General features: G+C 38.6%; 1 protein-coding gene across 6 annotated transcripts in view; it reads left to right on the forward strand.

Moving 5' to 3' along the window:
* The window catches only part of GDAP2 (ganglioside induced differentiation associated protein 2), a 71,003-nt gene that overhangs the window by 26,235 nt on the left and 29,208 nt on the right, over positions 1-15,560 (forward strand). For all 6 annotated transcript variants that reach the window (XR_003794420.1, XR_003794419.1, XM_029228492.1 and 3 more), the window contains 4 exons: positions 1,778-1,931; positions 2,342-2,430; positions 8,048-8,124; positions 14,442-14,601. Coding sequence is in view for 4 of the 6 variants with exons in the window: in XM_029228492.1 (XP_029084325.1) it covers positions 1,778-1,931; positions 2,342-2,430; positions 8,048-8,124; positions 14,442-14,601 (480 nt within the window). In the remaining 2 variants the exon portion in view is untranslated. The remainder of the gene's footprint in view (positions 1-1,777; positions 1,932-2,341; positions 2,431-8,047; positions 8,125-14,441; positions 14,602-15,560) is intronic.

A 15,560-nucleotide genomic window follows, 5' to 3' on the forward strand; every position in this document is an offset into this window, starting at 1 on the left:
TTAGAAATTATTTTCCAGATTTTTGAAGGCATTGCTCCATTTCATTATTGCTCTTGAAAAATCTCATATTATTATTCCTGATTCTTCATATGTTACTGGTTTCTTTTCTGGAAACTTTATGATCTCATCTTTATTTCTGATGTTTTTTTAATTGAAATTTAAGTGATTTAAGTAATTTAAGTGATGTGGCTTGGTCTGGTTTGGTTATTCCATGGGCTCTTTGAGTCTAGAAACTCATATCTTTCCATTATGGGAAATTTCTTGTTTTATTTTTTTAATAATTTCCTTCCCTCTGTATTCTCTGTTCTGTCTTTGAAGAAACTTTATTGGATGCTCTACCTCCCATTTCATCCTCCGAGTTTTATATCTGTTACCTCTTATTTTCTATCTGTTTATTTTCTGGAAGATTTCCTCAACTTTAGCTTTAACCCATCTGTTGAACTTTTTATTTCTGCTGTCATATTTTTCACTTGGCTCTAACAATTAGATAAGTGCTTTTTCCTCTTCTCTGAATATTCTGTTTTTCATAACATTCTGGTTATGTTTCAGACATACTAATGTCTCTTCTCACCTCTCTGAGAGTATTAATTATAGTGTTGGGGGTTTTTTGGCTTGTTTTCTAAGTTTCCTTCCCTAAATCACGTATTTTTTTGCTAGCATTTGTGCCCCCCCCCCCGCACACCCCGTTTCTGAGAGGCTTTCCTCGCTTCCTGGTGATCCTCGAGTGTTAGCATGTTCAAGAGAGGAATTGAGAAGGTGCTGGGAAGCTTTGTGCGCATGCAGATGATGTTTCACTGGGAGAACATCCCTCATCCCTCAGTTATCAGAACCTGTAGGTCCTTTGGTTTGAGCCTCTTAGTCTCCTGGAAGGGAATCTTCCAGGGGTAGAATCATGGATGTCTGTTTTGGAAGCCAGTTAGGAGCAGAGATCTAGAGCCATTACTGTTGAGTATAACAGTTTAATCAAATCCCCTCTTTTCAGCTGTGCCTGGGGTTCTTAGAGTCCAGAAGCTCTAGTGCAGCATCTCCCAAGAATAAACCTTCCTGTTGCTGTGGTGGTAAAGGAATCATCGCCTTGCTGTGCTGGCTGGGAGAGGGGTTGTTGCAGATTTGAATGCTTTTATGCAAACTTTTAACTCAGCCTCCTCTTTTTAGTCCCACTTCACATCATAGCCTTCAGAAGTTCTTGGGACCTCCAATTTCTGAGCCTTTTTAGTGTTCTGTAGTAATAACAACAATAATAGCTAATGCATGAATGCACTTTGCATACATTAACTCGTTTAATCCTGTGAAGTAAGTACTACTAGTATCCCCCTTATATAGGAAATTGAGGCATGGAGAGGCCAAGCGCTTGTCCAAAGGGTCACAGCAGGAACATGGTGGATTCAGGATTTGAATCAAAGCAGTCTGTCTTCAATCCAACACTGCCTTTCAGAACAGACCAGCTTGCTTCATGTTGGTCACCCCATTTCTGCAAGCAGTTATGTTTCTCTGCTTTGCTAAATCAGTTGCTTCTAGTCCACTGACTTTATTCCTTCCAAAATTTTAATGATGCTTTTCTGCTTCATGTTCTCTCCCATCCTCTTTGTCTCTCTTTTTATACCTGTTGTATTGCTTTTTTGGGATCAGAGACAAATGTTTGTATTCAATCCATATTTTTAACTGGAATTTCTCAAAGTTCGTAATACTTTCTCTGTTTCACGCATTGTTCTGTTAGTTTGCTGGGTTTTTTTTTTCCTAACAGCTCCATGACTTATATATTCTCCCTTGTTCCCAGGTTGCCGGACAGGTGAAGCAAAATTGACAAAAGGATTTAATCTAGCTGCCCGGTTCATCATTCACACAGTGGGACCTAAGTACAAGAGCCGCTATCGCACAGCCGCTGAGAGTTCCCTATACAGCTGCTACAGAAACGTACTTCAGCTGGCAAAGTATGGCTAGCTCAGTTCCTAGACATAGCATGCCATACATTGGTAAAGGCCCTGGTTTTAAAATGAAACCTAGCTATGAAAGTCAAATTTTGAGGGACTTAAATAATTTAGGAGGAACCTGAAGATAGAATTAATCATCTTCTCAAACGTGGCAGAGTAAGAGGAGTACATTTGGGTGACTTGAGAATTTAACCAATTCCCATTTTACTTAGTTCCCATTTTACTCGGAATATATTTCCCCCAAATGGTGCAGTTAAATTATATATTAATATAACTTTTACATAGTGCAGTTGGGTTAAATATTACAGTAGATTCATTGAAGGGACAGGGAAGGAGAAGTTAAGCTGCATTTTTTATTATTTATTATGAATGCTTAGAGTATAGTTTTTGTGTTTTCTGTTTGATTGCAGAGAGCAGTCCATGTCTTCTGTTGGATTCTGTGTCATCAATTCTGCAAAACGAGGTTACCCTTTAGAGGATGCAACACACATAGCACTTCGTAAGTAAGGTTGGGGGTACTGTACATAAATTAAATTTAAAAAAAGTTTTTTATCACTAGTTAAATAGTTGCAGCCAAAGAAGATTTGTTGATTAACTGATTGTGGCACTCTGGCGGGAAGTTTGTGTTGACAAGTTGCAGAGCTCTCAGTTTACTTTCTAGGTTTGACATTTTTATCCATTTGAATAAAGGCTTAGAAAATTTGCCTATTAAGTTTGAAAATTATACCGCTGAGAAGTATGGCCAATGCATTGGGTATTTGAATCATAATTCAGAATAATCTTAGCAGGCAGCAACAATGAAGTCAAAACAGATTTTGTAATATCAGATTGATACAGCACTATCAGTTTAAGCGGTAGCTTTCACGTGTGCTATTTGAATATAAAACCCTGCATTTAGAGTTTAAAAAGACTGGGCTCAATCATTATGAGCCAGAATGTTGTATATGTAAGATAAAAATATGACGCTTAGCTCGAGGGAGTCCCTGATCTCACTGTATTGTATACAGCTTCAGACCACGCCTAGAGTTTTGCATCTAGTTCTGGCTGTCATATCTCATGAGACTGACAAACTGCAGGGCAAACAGTTTGAAACATTAGTGGTGTTTCCCCTAAAGAAGAACACACTTTTAGCATATATGGTGCTCAAATATATGGAGTCGTCTCATGTGGACTTATTCCATACTGTATTTTTAGAGCAATAGTTCTTAACTATTATGACTTCTTTGGAATTCATCATAAACTACACTGAGCATCTGAGGAAACAAAGCTGTGGACCCTTTTCCCGGAGGAATGCACTTATAGAGGGAATTTACATGCTATTTCAGGAAGTTCACAGATCCTTGTAAAGATTGTAAATAAGATCTCCAACTGTAGAAGAGAGGTCTAAGACAAGTGACAAGGAAGAAGATTTGTTCCCCTTTGAGATAGGACTATCTGAAATAGAAAGTTTTTTTTTTTTTATTTATTTATTTTATTATTTATTTTTGGCTGCATTGGGTCTTCGTTGCTGCGCACAAACTTTCTGTAGTTGTGGCAAGCAAGGGCCACTCCTCGTTGTGGTGCATGGGCTTCTCATTGTGGTGGCTTCTCTTGCTGCGGAGCATGGGTTTCAGGTGCGCAGGCTTCAGTAGTTGTGGCACGCAGGCTCAGTAGTTGTGACTCACAGGCTCTAGAGCGCAGGCTCAGCAGTTGTGGCACATGGGCTTAGTTGCTCCGTGGCATGTGGGATCTTCCTGGACCAGGGCTCGAACCCGTGTCCCCTGCATTGACAGGTGGATTCTTAACCACTGCGCCACCAGGGATGTCCTAGAGATGTTTTCATCTCTGTATTTCTAATGCTTTCTTATGTCAGGAATGCTTTACATATGGTCCTTGCTGAAGAAATAAGTATTTTAAAAAGGTATAAAAGAAATTCCATTTCACTTCTTCAACAACCTTGTGTTTTAGGTAGTGTAGTGTTTTAGGTATTTGTTTTACAAATAAAGAGGCTCAGAAATTTATCATTTTCTTAGGGTTATGCAGACTTGGAACATATATCCAGACCTTCTGACTCCCAAGTCTAGTAACCTATGTGTTGTACTAGATAATTCATTATGCTTGAGTTAGGACTGCTTTGGTGGGAAACTACTGTTACAGCTAGCCTGCATGTATTCTGAATGTTGCCTTACCAAAGCAAAGTTCCTACCTTTATATAATTCTCCTTGGCAAGGCTTTTGGCAGGTCTTAACTTTCTCTGGTTTCGTTTAGCCTGTGTCCCATATTCCTATCTCATAGCTTGAGATAGGCCTTTTATATCTCCATTTTTTATTAAAGTAATTATATGGATTAGAATTTAAAGAGACACCATCATTTTGTAGCAAAGGCTCTGAAAAGGTAGTCAAGAAGACTGGTTTTTGGTCCCAGTTCTACCAGTCTAACTCTGGCTCTGTGGCCCTCAGATAAGTCACTTGATACAGTACCACAGAGGAGTCAGCTTTGAGCAGTAATTGTAGTAACAGCAGATAAAGATCAAAAGTAGGTATAAGGCCATAGTTCCTATGAGTCAGGAGTCTGGCTTGGCTGACTCTTCTGCTCGGGGTCTCCCATGGCAGCAACTTAGGTGTGGGCCAGACAGTTCATCTCTGGAGCTTGGCGGGTACTTCTAAGTTCATGTGGTTATTGGCAGAATTCAGTTTCTTGCAGTTGTGGGACTGGATGTCCCTGCTTTCTTGCTGCCTGTCAGCCGAGGGCCACTCGCAGCGCTTAGAGGCCACCTGAACTTCCCTGCTACGTGACCCTTTCCCAACAGGGCAGCCCACTTCCTCCAGGCCAGCAGGAGAACCTCTTCTTCCATCAGCCAGCCAGTGCCTCACACCATGTAACTCAACCACAGGAGTGACATTCTTCACTTCTGCTGGGTCCTTCCACATTCAAGGGCAGGAGATTCAACCAGGTTGTGACTCTTTGGATGTCATCTTAGAATTCTGCCTGTCACAGGGTAGAAAGCTAGCCCACTCTTCCTACCTTGAAATTGTCAACCAGAAACCCAGCATGTGCTTTTGTAAATGGTCCCTCAATTAAATTCTCCTCAAATTACAAAGAAAAAAACTAGGTATAAGGGACTTTGATGAAGCAATTTCTAGAAATTTAATTAGCACAAAGGAAATGTAAAGCTTTAAGATAAGCAGGTTAACTTGTATGTTATAAGACCTGCTTGACTTATTACACCTTAAATCTAATAGCAGAACTATAACATCTCATTAAAAAATACACACACACACAAACAGTTGTGCCCTTTGCTCACATTCTTTCTAAGCATCTGGGAAAAAAATGGCTTTTAGGCTTTTGTAGCATATATGGGCCAAGAACAAATCTGAGGCTGTAACTCTTAAGTCCTTAGTTCCAAAAGCTTTCTTACTTATTAAACTATTACTGAAATTTATTTCATTTGAAATCTAAGTAATATCTTCATGATAGATACACTAAGTTATTTATCTTTTTTCCCTTAGTTCATGTGCAGTTCAGTTCTTCTCCAGAAGAAACTTAAAGAAACATCTACATTTTGATAAATTTATCATGTTATTTATTCATTCAACAGAACTCTGAGTGACTACTATATGCTAGACCCTGTGCTGTATAGAAGAGGATACAGTGGTGAGAAAAAAGGCAATGGTGTTGTTCTTATTGTGTTTCCAGTTTGGAAATTTTAATGTCACACATGTCATTCTCACCAGTTACAGAGTTTTTACTACAAGTTAGGCACATGGCATCCTAGTTGGTTGCAAAGAATAGTGCACCGGACAAAAACCTTATAGCCATGATATCACTTTTTTTTTTTCTCCTTTTTGCAGAATTACTTTTCTGAGTGAACTGTGCTGCTGAGGGAATTCAACTTGGTTACTAGTTGGCATCGTACATTGTCTTCCAAAGGAAATGCCCCAGTTATACGCTGGGAAACTATTTTGTGTAAACATTAAAACTTGGTGTCAAAGTAAATAGGATGGAAGAAAATCGTTTATTTTTTAATTTCATTTTTTAAAAATTATTAAAGCAGAATAGAGGGAGAAATGAAAAAATTTGTCACCTGACAGAAAGAGAATTAGGAAGATTTGTTCAGGCCCTCAACAAATGGGCCTCCTCTATTTAGGCTCTCAAGACACAGAGTGAACAAGGCAAGCAATAGGTTGATAATCAGAGTCATAAAATGTTCATTCAGTTACTACTTTTGAATGATTGCTTGCCATATTCCTAACGTGTACTAGGCCCTAGTAATATATATATTTTATTTTAAAGATTTTTTTTTTTAATGTGGACCATTTTAAAGTCCTCATCGAATTTGTTACAGTATTGCTTCTGTTTTATGTTTTGGTTTTTTGGCCCTGAGGCATGTGGGATCCTAGCTCCCCAACCAGAGATCAAACCTGCACTGCGTTGGAAGGCAACATTCTAACCACTGGACCACCAGGGCAGTCCCAAGGCCCTAGTAGTATTAATGTTAAGTTTACTTGGCCTTCAGAAAGCTCACTGTCTAGATATAAAATGCTATGCAAAGTTCACAAATAGAGGGCTGTTTAAAAGATTATAGGAGGAGCACACAGAAGGATGGAGTTCTATACAAAGGAGATGGCTTTTGACTGGGCCATGAAAAATGAGTAGGAGTTCACTAAGAGAGGGTCATGGTGGATGAAAGGTATTCTAGTCAAAGGCAACCACGCAGGCAGAGGTAGGGTAGCATCAAAGGAAGTGGCATATTCGAAGTACAGCAAAGAAGCCAATGGCTAAAGCATAAGATAGGTGGGAAGAATAGCTGGAAATAGGACTAAAGGGCAGGGGTGGAGGGGTGGTTAATTGTCAGGGTGTGGAGAGCCATGCCATGGGGACTTTGGATCTTAACCTATAAGCAGTGCACAGCCATCGGAAGTAGTTAGTAAGGAGGGTAACATAAGATAACTCAGGCAACAGTGAATATGTAGGCTTGGAAAGAGAAACAAGAGAACAGTTGAAAACTTATTGCCAACGTCTTTGTTAGCCTTGAGAGCCTGAGAGCAGCTGGAAGAGAAAAGGAATGGCTGTTAAAAATATTAGCAATAGAATTTAAAGCACATGATAACACATTGAAAATGCAGGATGAAGGAAGAAGTGTCAGAAGAATTCAGGATTCTAGCTTAGGTGAGAGGTTGGTTGTTGCTGTGTAACTGAAATAAGGAGTACAGGTAAAGGAGCAGGTGTTGGGGAGAGATGGAAGTCAGGTTTGGACCTGTTGGGATCAGGTTTGGACACGCTGAGTTTGAGGTCTCAGTTATCTGGGCAGATATGCCCAGCAGGCTGTAGGAAATTTCAGGTCTTTTGTTCAGAAAACAGAGTATAAAGATTTGGGAGCCATCAGCATGTGGAGTATTATCTAATAATCAAATTAGTGAGCTCAAGAAAATATATATACCAAGAAAATTAAAAATATGGAGGACAGAACCTGGAGAGGACAATATTTTTAAAAGGTGGGGTGTGGGCATCTAGAGAGAGATTGCAGGTAAGTTAGGGACTGAGAAAAGGCCACTAGGTCTCATTATTAAGAAGTTTATAGAGAAAGAATAAGGATAAGATAGAAATTAAGAAAAAATAATTCCGTTTTGGTTCAATAGGATATTGACAGGGATAAAGAGCTGAGGAGGATTTCTCATACTATAGCTGATTAATGGAAAGGCACTTGTGCTAGACCATTCTGGTCAGAGAGAGAGGCCCCAGAGAATAAAAAGAATATACTGGATAAGGGAGAATTGTCTGGAGTCAGCATCTTCTATCGCCAGGCACTATTTACTGGCAATAAAGCAGTAAATAAAATAAAGCTCTTGCTGTTGTGGAGCTTTCGTCTAATGGGTGGGGCAGGGAGGGTGGGGAGGATATACAATAAACAGGAAACTCCACGAAATGTCCAGAATAGTTGCTCTGTAGGAAAGCAAATCAGGGAAGAGTTTTTAAATAGGGTGACCTGGGGAGGCTTTACTGATAAGGTGTCACTGAGCACAGACCTGAATGACACGAGGAGTGATCCCTTACAGAAATAAAACTTTGAAGGGTTTGATTTTTCTTCACAATTAATTTTTTATTTATTGAATTAATCTTTCTATTCTTTTCCTTAGGCACCGTAAGGAGATTCCTCGAAATTCACGGAGAGACTATTGAAAAAGTAGTATTTGCTGTCTCTGAACTTGAAGAGGTATTTTGCTAATTATCTTGCATTGTTTAAACCTTATTTTCACTTGTAAGTGTTTGCCTCTGTCTCTTCATTATCTGTTAACTGAATTGCCAGCAGGGAAATCCTAATTATCTGTGCACATGTTCGGTAGTGGGGCTTACCATCATTTGTTGAAAAAGACTATACTAGAGACTAAAAGCAAGTCAAGAGGAGCATCTTGTCCATGTTTTTCACTGGTAAACTGTTATCACGCAGTAAACTCTTATAAGGTGGAGTTGTTCTGATTTACTCACTATATTAGCTCTCAAGACAGCTCAAGGCATCGCCTTATGACCTGAGCACTGGGTGCCTGGGCAGCATAACTGGAAAACCACCACTGCTGGAAAAGCCCTGTTATCTCTGTGACCTGGAAACAGGTGACAGCCTAGCCTAGTGGCTAGTATTGAGTAAGTTGTGAGGTTTATGGTTTGTTATGTGTGGTTAGGTTTAGTATGTTTCCATTTAATTTAGAGCCATTTTAGGAAATAAGTTCTTTTTTAAATCTTATTAAGCTTTATTTAGCTTTAGTGTGCTCTGTCCCATTCAGCTTGTATTACTTCTGAGTTTTGTGTCCTTGGGCAAGTTTTGTGTCCTCTCTGTGCTTTGATAAAAAATGAATACTAACAGTACTTATATCATAGGAGTTTTGTGATAAATGAATTAATACATGTGAAATAGCCATTCAAAGTATATGTAGGTACATATACGAGATATAAACCATTTTGAATTTGCTGAAGTAAGACACATTTACCATGTTTGCTATCTCTTCTTGTTTCACCTGGTTTACCTATTCATTCATTCTCTCAGTGACCTATTATTGAATTCTAGGATATATCAGGTTTACTCCACTGGGTTCTGGGAATACACCAGTGGATGAGTCATGGTCGTTGTCCTCAAGGAGCCCACTGTCTGTTGGTGGGGACAGACAAGTCAGATAAGTTATGGTAATTGTGGTAAGGGCATTAATGGAGGTATGGGAAGGACAGGAGCACACAGCTCCAGCCTGGCATGCGGTTAGGAAATGCTTTCCATAGATAGTGATATGTAAGTTGAAATCATTGTAAAAGGTAACTAAAATTTTCCAAAGGAAGGGCAAATAACAGTAGTCATACAAGCATAAGCACAGGCATATAAGTAAGAAATAGCAGAAAGGGTGTAGTGTATTGCATAAAATGTGAGGCTAGGAGTCGCAAAAATGAAAGTTAGGCAGGTGCAAGATCACTCAAGGCCTGGTATCTCATACTTCATCAGTCATACAATGGGAGAACATAGAAGAGCTCCAAGCAGACGAATGATGTGGTCTCACTTCTGTATTAGCTATGTGGAGGATGATTTTGAAGGAGAAAGACAAGTGACAAGAAGAGATAATAAGCGGTTGTAATATTCCAAGTGAGAAATGGTCAGACCTGAACAAGGGCACTGGAGGTGTTGAAATTTAAAAAATTATTAAACAAATTCAGCTGGAGTTGGAGGTCACAAATATGTAGGGGAAAAGAGAGAGGGAAGTTAAGGATGACTCCTAGATTTCTGGCTTGGATGACTGGATAATGATGCTACCAGTGAGACAGCAGGTAGAAAGGGGGGGAAACTTGAGAGAGGGGAAGGGATTGAAGACACGTTCTATTTTGAACGTGTTGAATCCTAGGGGGTCAGTGTGTTCAACTGATGATCAGCAGGCCATGGTGCTTGTCAGCCTAAAGCTGAGGAGTGAAGTCTGGGCTAGAGATTTGACCATGTCATAGAATAGGATACCAAGTAAGGTACCAAGATAAGATACCCTGTTCTCAGGGAGTTTGTAGACTAATAGTTAGATAGCCAGATAAACAAAGACCACCCTGAAGTGTGGCAAGTGCTGTGTTGGGAGTGTGCATCACGGTGCTGTGGCAGTCTATCAGGGCACCTAAGCCAGACCCAGGGGAACAGAGAAAAATTCTTCACCTGCAGTATACCTGAAAAAAATAGTCATTAACGTTTATCATCTAGGTCCAATGGACTTTTTTTTAAAAAGTCGTTTTAAGAATAATTTATTGAATAATAAAGGGATAATAAAGAACAATTTGATAAGGTATTTCAGTAAGAATTGAAATGTAACCAACCTTTTTATATCAAGTAAATTTTGTTGCACAAGCATCGTAAAAGATGAAAGAATACTGTCACATCTTTCTAGTAAAATGTTCTTATCACAAAATCCTGTATGGTCAAGTTCTTCCTATAGTGACTCACTGAATGAGAATGCCATATTTCTACTTTGCCCGTAGAAATATGTTGTTGACTCATGGGTTCTTGAATTTGAGAAGATTAATCTAGGATATTGTCATCTGAAGACTCAGTGTCTGAGATTCACTTCATATGATCAATCTTAACCTCATCTTTAATGAAGTGCTGCTGTCTGTGTCTTTACATCCACCTTTGATTCCTTTAATAATTCTGAAACGTCATCTGTGTTCAGTTGTCTTCTCTTTGCTATTTTGGGCTGAAAATGAAAAAGTCTGAATTCTCAAATCTTTCCAATGAAAGTTAAAAACAGATTACAGACTACACATAAGAATAGAGATGCAAAAATTCTTAACAAAATATTAGCCAACTGAATCCAGCAACATATAAAAGGATTATGTAATATAACATCACCAAGTGGAATTTATCCCAGGAATGTTAGCTATGTTTTTGTACATAAAAAAATCCTAAGACGTCCACAAAAAAGCTGTTAGAACTAACGGAGCTCAGCAGGGTTACAGGACATAAGATCAATATAAAAAATAGTGTTTGTACACACTAGCAAAGAATAATCCAAAAATGAAATTAAGAAAACAGTTGCATTTACAGTAGCATTAAGAAGAATCAAATATTTAAGACTAAACTTAACAAAAGAAGTGTAAGGCTTGTACATTGAAAACTGCAAAATATATTTGAAGAAAAACTTAAAAGACCTTAATAAATAGAAAGATATCCTGTTTATGGATTGGAAGACAATATTGTTAAGATGGCAGTATTCCCCAAATTGTTCTACAGATTCAGCAAAATCCCTATCAAAATCCCAACTGAGTTTTTTGTAGAAATTGACAAGTTGTTTCTGAATTTCACATGGATATGCGAGGGACCCAGGATAGTCAAAACAACCTTGGAAAAAAAAAAACAAAGTTGAAGGATTCACACTTAACTTATTTTGAAACTTACTCCAAGCACAGTAAGTAAGACTATGTTGTACTGACATAAGAATAAACATATAGATCAGTGTAATAGAATTTTGACATGGCTGCCAAGACAATTCAATGAAGAAAGAATAAATAGCCTTATAAACAAATGGTATTGGAGCAACTGGTTATCCACATGCAAAAGAATGAAGTTGAACCCCTGCTTCACCCATATAAAGGAAATTAGCTCAAAATGTATCTAGGGACTAAGTATGAGACCTAAAACTATAAAACTGTTAGAAGAAAACATAGGTATAAATCTTCATGACCTTGGCTTAGGCAGTGGTTTCTTAGATATGATGTGATGTCAAAGACACAAGCATCCAAAATAAAAATACGTAAATTGGTCACTCTTATAATTCAACAGTAAAAAGACAAATCACCCAATTTTAAAATGGACAAAAGTTGGTATTTACCCAAAGGAGTTGAAAATTTATGTCCTCACAAAAAACTACAAAGGATGTTTATAGCAACTTTATTAATATTTGCCAAAACTTGGAAGCACCAATATGTTCGTAGGTGAATGGGTAAATAAACTGTAATACATCCAGACAATGGAATATTATTCAACACTAAGAAGAAGTGAACTATCAAGCTATAAAAAGATATGGAGGGACCTTAAGTGCATATTACTAAGTGAAAGAAGCCTATCTGGGACTTCCCTGGTGGCGCAGTGGTTAAGAATCCACCTGCCAATGCAGGGGACACGGATTCGAGCCCTGGTCTGGGAAGATCCCACATGCCGCGGAGCAACTAAGCCCATGTGCCACAACTACTGAAGCCCGCGCGCCTAGAGCCCACATGCCACAATTACTGAAGCCCGTGTGCCAAGAAGCCCGTGCTCCACAACAAGAGAAACCACTGCAATGAGAAGCCCACACACTGCAACAAAGAGTAGTCCCCGCTCGCCACAACTAGAGAAAGCCCACGTGTAGCAACAAAGACCCAATGCAGCCAAAAATAAATAAATAAATAAATTTATTTTAAAAAAAAAAAAGATGCCTATCTGAAAAGGCTGCATACTGTATGATTCCAACCATCTGATGTTCCAGAAAAGGCAAAACTACCAAGACAGTAAAAAGGTCAGTGGTTGCAAGAGGATGGGGGAGGGATGAATAGAGCACAGAGGATTTTTAGGGCAGTGAAAATACTCTTTATGGTACTATAATGATGGATACAAGTCATTATACATTTGTGCAAACCTGTAGAATGTACAACACCAAGAGTGAACCCTCATATAAACTATGGGTGATTAGACGTGTCAGTGTAGGTTCATCAGTTATAACAAATGTACCACTCTGGTGGGGGTTGGTGATAATGAGGGAGACTGTATGTGTGAGGGCTGAAGGGATATGGGAAATCTCTCTACCTTCTTCCCAATTTTGTTGTGAGCCTTAAACTGCTATGAAAAAAATAAAATCTTAAAAAATGGGCAAAAGTTTTGAATAGACAAGCACATGGGAAGATGTTCTATAACATTAACCAATAAGGGAATATAAGTCAAAATCACAGTGAGGTACCACTTCACACTCACTAGTGTGACTTTAATTACAAAGACAGACAATAACAAGAGTTAGGATGTGGAGAAATTGGAACCCTCATACATAGCTAGTGAGAATGTAAGATTGTGCAGCTGCTTTGGAAAACAGCCTGGCAGTTCCTAAAAAAGTTAAAAAGAAATTCCGGTCTTAGGTATATGCAGAATAGAATTGAAAACATATGTCCACACAAAAACTTGTGCACAAATATTCATATCAGCGTTATTCATAACAGCCAAAATGTGGAAACAACCTAAATGTCTGACTTACTGATAGATGGATAAACAAAATATGGTATATACATACAATGGAATATTAACCTATAAAAAGAATGAAGTACTGATATATCCTGTAGCATGGGTGAACCTTAGAAACATTATGCTAGGTGAGGAAAGCCAGACACAAAAACCATATACTGTATTCCATTTTAATGAAATGTCTGGAATAGGTAAATCTATACAGACAGAAAATGTTAGTGGTTGTCAGGGGCTTGGGGAGGAAGGGGTGGAGAATGACCTAGCTAATGAGCTTAGATTTTCTGTCTGAGATGATGAAACGTTCTGGAATTAGATAGTGGTGATGATTACACAACTTCGTGAATGTACTAAAAACCAGTGAATCGTATACTTTAAAACGTGAATTTTATGGTACATGAATTATATCTGTTTTTTAAAAAGGCTGCAAAGATGTTGTGTCTATTTCTTTTAATTGAGTACAGTTGACTTACAATCCAGTCTTCTTATGTACCTCATATAATATACTTATTTACATGAAAGATGATGAAGTATTGCAGGTGACATAATAGGAAAACTGACAGATAATGATTTCTCTGCCCTTCTAGGCAATTCCATCGTTCTTTTGGTTTCTTATTATTCTATTGTAGTCTTTTCTGGTATAGTTGGGGATAATTGATGAATAATGATAAAATAATTCTAGGATGATGAAAAAGCAAAATGCTTCAAGATACAGGAAAAATAAGAGCACTAAGTATCTATAATGTATCATGGATTTAGGAATGAGTCCAATGGACCAACCCCTATGGAAATTATAAGATAGAATGAGTTTTATTCTATTTTTTTAAGTGAGATATATCTTTATTCTTTGAGAAATCTCTAAGAAAGAATGGAAGTCATGAAATAGCAATCCTTCACAAAGAGTTAGAACTGTTAAAAAAAAAAAATCTCAAAAACTAAACCTGGGTCCAATGGACCCTGATGGCACACTGAGGATTAAGGAAGTGGTGTCTGAGCTGAATCTTGAAAGACAAATATCACTAGTGAGGTGAAGGAGGGGCTGGGGATAGGGGTCACAGAACTTTTCATTCCAGGTTCAGTGACCTGGAACTGCCAGGATGGGAATCATGCTCAACTTGCGTGACTAACAAACCCTGATCCTTAACACGAGAACTGATTGACGGTCCCAGGCAGCACGCAGTCTGAGCTTAGAAGTGGGGTGGCCTTTCTCCGGGATGAACGCTGTCTTCACGGTGTAGGGACCAACACTAAGCACTGCTGGTGCCTGCTCCATTACTTCGTTAGTTTTCACACAATGTTTGGCTTTTCTCACACAGGCTACTTACCAAAAGCTGCTACCTCTGTACTTCCCAAGGTCATTAAAGGAGGAGAGTTGCTCATTGCCATACCTACCTGCAGATATTGGAAATGCAGAAGGGGAGCCTGTGGTACCAGAACGGCAGATAAGAATAAGTGAAAAACCTGGCGCCCCAGAGGGTGAGTTCTCCTTTTCTTACTTTCCCTCTTAAGGAAGCAAAGGTTCTGCTAAACATCAGCCACCGAAGAAGTAGGAAGTTCAACCTGACCCTTGGGAGGCTATTGTGTGACACTAAGATCAAGACCACCTTAGGTGTTTTTAGAGTCTTATTCTTGTTAAGGTTTACTCTTTAAATGTAAAAAATATATATATGTATTATACTATATAATGTCAAGTCTGTGTTAGGCAGTAGAGATTCAGAGGTGGATATGACAACATTTTTACCCTCACGAAGTTTATAGTTTCATGAAGGACACTGTTGAGGAAGCAATCAAGTATATTATCTAAAATTTTCAACAGCTTCAACTGTGTCCTCTGAAGGCCACACCTAACATTAAATACTGAAACAAGAATGCTGTTTTGTTTTGTTTCTTTAGGTTACATACCCCTGTAGATTGAAGTGATAGTAGAGCAGGGTAGGATGGGAGCTCCTCTGAAGCTGTTCTGTATGACAGCTTGTACTGATCTTCTTGGATACATGTTATTGGAGACATGCCTCACAAGCTTCATTGCTGGAACTTGCAGCAGTTTAAGAATTACTGTGAGATTCCTGCTGTGAACACTTTTAAATGAGCATCAAGTTAAAATCTATAGAAGGCTACTCATCTCTTTTTTATCACCAGTATTTTTATCAGAAAATGTCTGTGAACCAAGCTTTCCTGGAGGGGTACTCATGTACTTTTAGGGAGCCACCAATAGAGTACAGCCTTGAAATGTGCCCAGCATCATTTGGAAATCCTCATAATTGTGACTACCACAATAGAATATAATTTTTCTTAAATGCGTAAAATGTGTTTTATATGACAAGGAGTAATAAAAAGCAAAATCAGCTGAGGTAGCAGTACTGGGCAGTCATTAGCCAAAAGGTTCCCTTCTGTCCCCCATCCTCAAAGACTGCTTGATTTGCATCTATATCTCA

Source organism: Monodon monoceros, unplaced genomic scaffold (genome assembly GCF_005190385.1).
Source record: "Monodon monoceros isolate NGI ecotype Baffin Bay Population unplaced genomic scaffold, NGI_Narwhal_1 Super_Scaffold_18, whole genome shotgun sequence".
NCBI classification, from domain to species: domain Eukaryota; kingdom Metazoa; phylum Chordata; class Mammalia; order Artiodactyla; family Monodontidae; genus Monodon; species Monodon monoceros.